This window comes from Malus domestica, chromosome 08 (assembly GCF_042453785.1).
Source record: "Malus domestica chromosome 08, GDT2T_hap1".
In the NCBI taxonomy this organism is placed as follows: Eukaryota; Viridiplantae; Streptophyta; class Magnoliopsida; order Rosales; family Rosaceae; genus Malus; species Malus domestica.
This window is the reverse complement of record NC_091668.1, coordinates 24,889,097-24,894,096: the sequence shown is the minus strand read 5'-3', so window position 1 is coordinate 24,894,096 and position 5,000 is coordinate 24,889,097. Positions and strand designations below refer to the sequence as shown.

The 5,000-nt window shown below is 38.1% G+C and overlaps 1 protein-coding gene across 1 annotated transcript; it reads left to right on the top strand.

Annotated features, from left to right (window-relative positions):
- The first annotated feature begins 334 nt into the window (after positions 1-334).
- On the top strand, positions 335-4,503 carry LOC103410910 (uncharacterized). Its single transcript, XM_008349563.4, has 9 exons — positions 335-498; positions 1,894-2,043; positions 2,190-2,281; positions 2,360-2,402; positions 2,535-2,591; positions 2,689-2,740; positions 3,659-3,741; positions 3,819-3,848; positions 3,942-4,503. Exons 2-9 carry the CDS (start codon positions 1,897-1,899, stop codon positions 4,170-4,172), a joined length of 735 nt encoding a protein of 244 aa, XP_008347785.3. The 5' UTR covers positions 335-498; positions 1,894-1,896; the 3' UTR covers positions 4,173-4,503.
- The last annotated feature ends 497 nt before the right edge of the window (positions 4,504-5,000 follow it).

Sequence of the window (5,000 nt, the reverse complement as noted above, 5' to 3'; positions counted from 1 at the left end):
TCCCTTGTGTAAAAAAGAAAAAAAAAAGTATATGCAGCAGGCCCCGCAAAATAATTACAGAAGTGACAAAACGCACAAATTATCGGACTTGGATTGTCTGCCCTCTTAGTTAAGGTGCCCTTCCATCCCCTCCTATTTTGTGCGGTCACGGTTAAACCACGTCAATATTTTATATTAATTTTTTAATAAAATAATAAGACAAAAAATAATAAAAATATAAAATATTGACGTGGCTTAACCGTGACCGCACAAAATAGGAGGGCATGGAAGGGCACCACAATTATGAGGGCAGACAATCCAAGTCCCAAATTATCCCCGTCTTATTAAACCAGCCTGACAGAAGAGAAAGGAACCCAATAAAGCTGCTGCTTCGTCGTTCCAACTTCCAAGACACTTTCTTCTCCACCCACCATTTAGCCCATATACAGGCATACCGCACAATCATCCGAACTGCTATCTCTCAGTCTCAATCTCAATCTGTTGCTGCTCTGGTGAACTGTAAGAACCCAAATCTCCTCCTCTTTTTCTGCCCTTTTTTTATTTTTAATTTTTGTTTATGTACTCTGTTTGTTTGTTTCTTAAACACACTACCTGTTTCCTGCAATGTGGGTTTGTCTTTTCACATGGGTTCAATTCGTGCCGTTTGTTTGCCGGGAAAATGTGGGTGAAACCAAGTTAAGAACATGGAAAATGATCGAGTTTAAGCTTTCCAAGTGTGGTTCAAATTTTGACAATGTGATGTAAAATGTTCACACTACTTTCACACATGAACATTTTTCGTTTTGGGAAGATAATCTAAGCTTGGTTGTTCACAAAATGTTAAGGAGAAAACAAAAATACGCGATTAAATTTCGAAGTTTTGTGGACGAGGTTCAAGTTTGATTGTGTAATATAAATACGACTACTTACTTTTTAGCAAAGTAATCTATGGATATAATTGTTTCTGCATAATCTATATTATTTAACGAGACGAGCTCATTTGGTTAGCATTATATTATTGTTTATGATTGTGATCAAAGTAAACTCCAATCTAGTATTTAACATGTTAGGATCTTGGGAAGCATTTGAGGAACTTTTCACAATGTCGATTGTCACAGACTCGTTGTTTATAGTTATTATGTGAACAGCATGGCGATTCTACAATGCAAGAGTCTTCTGTCTTGTGGCGTAGTCTGTCCTGCGTAAACATTTCTCTATCATGCTACTTGATTCACCTTGGGACTGCCACAGTTCTCCTGCTCACCATGCCTTACATGTTCCTCGCAGTGGTTTTCTTGTTGGGGTTAGGTGGGACAGGTGAGAACGGGGATTATTCCCGTTGGATAGAAGACAAACAATGTACAATATATAACATGGGTGATCCACCACTGATAGTCTAAAAGCATCAAAGCTTTTTGAGTTTAAACCCCACACCCCATAGGTTCATTAGGCTTTCTCATACACCATTGGTTTAGGTGACTAAGTTAGTGACAATCTCGGTGTTGATTCAGAGTTACAACCACTGGTCCGTTGCCCAACATTTTAAGGTCACCTCTACAATATCGTTCTGCTGGACCTGACATAATAGTAATTCTGTATACCTACTTAGTTGGTAATAGTAAATTTGTAAAGCACATAGAAAAGTGTTTCTGTATACTGTCCACACCTTACCGTATGTTAAATTTTGTTCAAAAGTCTAGGCATTAAACTCCAAAGTAGAAGAGCAACATAGAAAAGGCTAAAGCTTGATTATATTAAACTTCTAATCAGACAGAGAATGAGACAATAGTTTGTGTATAATTGTTTGAAACGGAGATGCTTGATTCGATTGCGGCAATTTTGTCTGTAGAGGTTTACAGCCCAAGAAATTACTTATGTTTTCCTTTTCTTCGGTATTTCCAACTGCAAATGCAGATAATGGAATGCGATCATATTTCAACTGGGAAACATAATGTTAAACTGGAAGATGGAGAGGTTGTTGCTGCTAATGAATCGGAAGGGGAGGTCAAGTTGGCTGATCTCATATGGGTAAGGATCAGTGGAGGCTCATGGTGGCCAGCACAGGTATTTGAAATGCTGTATTTTCTGATTGTTTTGTAACATTCAATAATTGAGATTTTTAATTGCACCTGTTGATACCCCGGATTCTATTTGATATTACTTAGTTGTGCCAAAGGATCCATTTTGTTATCTTCTTGTTTAATTCGTAGGTTGTTGATGATAACAACGTGAGTAGCAAGAACAAGCCAAGTAAAAGATCGGCAGAGAAGGTTCTTGTTCGGCTCTATGGAAGCTACAAGTAGTAAGTCTTCCACGATCAGGTGTTTTGTCCTCATTTGTCTTGTGATTGTATAGAACTTCTGAGCATATTTTCTTGCAGCTTGTATGTGGACCCCGTAAAATGTCATTCTGATTTCGACATGGTATGTTTTGAATGCACTGGTGAATCTCCTTGAATTCTGCCTAAGCATTCGAAATTTGAATACTAATTTCCACCCGATTATAGTAGACATGCCCCATGCCTGATCATATTGACCGAATTGCTGAACTTTCAGATACTCAAGCAGAACAACGGTTGTTATAGGGAAATACTCCTAAAAGCTCTGGAGCAGGTAACTATTCTTTCTTTGATAATTGGTCCTTTAGGCAGGAATGAAATCTTGTGGTTGAAGTTGATGGTTTCTCGTACGTCATCTAATATGGCTGCAGGTTTCTAGCTCAAAATCCGACAGATCAAAGAAGCAAGGATCCAAGTCTAAAGGTTAGCCAACTCAAAATCCCTGCATCCAAGTTGAGAGGATTTAATTTCGAAATTTACAGCTGAATGGTGTAATAGAAATCATCTCAACGAACAAATTAGAAGGGAAATATTTCAACATATTTTAAAGCACTATGTGGAAGGGACCATCAGAATTGTAAACACATGATTATTTAAGAATTTAAGGTTTCGAGAAGTAAATGAGAGGATTGAGGAATTGAACTACAAGGGGAAATACGAGGTATATGTGGAAGCATTGGTTGACCGATTGAGCCACCATTCACTATGGAAATACTAGATGATCCCTCACTTGAGAATTATTAGTGACTCAACTTGCATTTCAAGAGAACATCGGTATGCGCCTTTGCTCATGGGAGACTTGTTTGTGCCCATGTAAGGGAATGAGTTTGTGAAATGGGCTGAGAAGATTCCAGGAGTAACGCCAGCCTACGCTAAACATATTGATATTTCTAGAAACAATGGGAATCCACTCTAAGTGTGAACATTTTGTATGGTTTTTGAAACCCTAATATAACCAATAATGCTTTAGGTACCCATGCAAACCTTATAAAAGTTATTAAATTCATGGCAATTTAAGAAACTGGCAAGAACTCATCAGAATAAGCGATCTTCCGCTCCTGGGTGCGGAACTTAAGTTAGAACCTAATTTGTTATGAAAGTGTGATACTCTTTTTGGTGTTTCGTTCTCATGGCTTTCCATGGCCACCAATGTACCCCTGTTTGTCTGTGAGTAGAGGTCACAACTGAGCTGAAGTCTTTATCTATCATGGTCATTGTCACAATTTACTATCTTATTTTGATGAAATCATTATGTTCAGAATGACCTAAATGGAAAGGTCTCTATTGTTTCTTACAAACTGAGACTCTTATACTGGTCAAAATGTTTATATTATCGGGCAGAAAATGGAGCAGTTGATCTTTCTAGGCGTAAGTCCAGTCGTAATCACGCAAGGGAAAATCCGCAAACAGATTCTTCAAACTTGGTAAGTTCTGATTCTCAACGGTCCTTATTTTGTAAAATTCTATTTCCTTGATATCACATACGGGTACTTGGTTGCAGAATGCTGATGCTCAGAGAACGGAAATTTCTGTGAGTTTCTTTAGCTGGTGTATGGTTACATATTTATCTTCACGGGTTGCAGTTTCATATTCTTTGGCATTATTCATGTAAATCTTCTGTTAGGTAAGGGTTTCTCCAAGAAAGCGGAATGCCGTTATACCACAAAGTAAGGTGGAGCAGAAGACTCTACTTGCACTAAGGGTTGAAAATACAAATGGAAAAGCTTCCAAGCAAAGTGGGGCAGAAGTGGTATCAAAGTCCAAAGAAGTGAGTGCCCGGAGATTGAGAGTGATGCAACAGCTTGGCCTGGTTGCTCCTTCGGGATCTTCATTCCACAAAAATGGACTGATTTGAGTCTCTTACTTAAGGTATTACAGTTTTGTTTGTCATGGTGTCGATCATCTGTTAAAAATGGTAAGATTTTTGCAGCTGTATGATAACATTGTACCATTAAGAGACTTCAAATTCGGCACATGAACCATTCGGACCCAACCTATTTTTCCCGTTTGGGGCTGCTCGATGCAAGCTGCTAGCTTTTGATGTAAGAATTGCACTGTAGATGCATAGGCTTCTGCTGTAAGGCCACCTGACAAAGTAAGCCTAAATGGTCCCGGCTAGTTGGTTTTTTGCTCTCATTTTGTTTTTGGGGGGTGGTTGCAAAATCTACTGAATTGTGTTTTAAGTATCTTTTTTGTGCATACCAAGTCTGAAACCAGTTGGTGAAATTTAAGAACGGGGTGTATTGCTTCTCTCTCTATTCTGGACCTTTATGATAAACTTTTATAACTATTAAGAACACAAGTCACATGATGTATTATTTCACGTGTTATAATGAAATGAACGATGTAGTCGATATATCCCACTTTTAGAGTATCAACCAGATTGTTAAGTGGAATCCGAACACAATAGACTTTTTTTTTTCAGGTACATCAAAGAAAATACACAACGTTTTCATGCCTTTGTGGGCCCGCCCAACACCCTAACATGATGGGTAACATTTTAAAATGTTATTCTCCTTAATTTGAAAACAAAAACCAAAAAAATTGACAGTATTTCTGGATGCAGTGAGAAAACTAAAGACTAATTTTTTTGAAAAACTAGATAAGATCATAACCAGGGCAAAAGTCAACGGAACAAATAAAGCCCACAAGAGGGACAAGCACAACAAAACAGACAAAGGGG

What these genes read in the sequence shown, in the direction of transcription:
- LOC103410910 (XM_008349563.4), top strand. Translation starts at nt 1,897, where the DNA reads ATGGAATGCGATCATATTTCAACTGGGAAACATAATGTTAAACTGGAA. An exon ending in AAACAGATTCTTCAAACTTG is followed by an intron (nt 3,742 to 3,818) that starts GTAAGTTCTGAT and finishes ACTTGGTTGCAG; the next exon opens with AATGCTGATGCTCAGAGAAC. An exon ending in CTCAGAGAACGGAAATTTCT is followed by an intron (nt 3,849 to 3,941) that starts GTGAGTTTCTTT and finishes ATCTTCTGTTAG; the next exon opens with GTAAGGGTTTCTCCAAGAAA.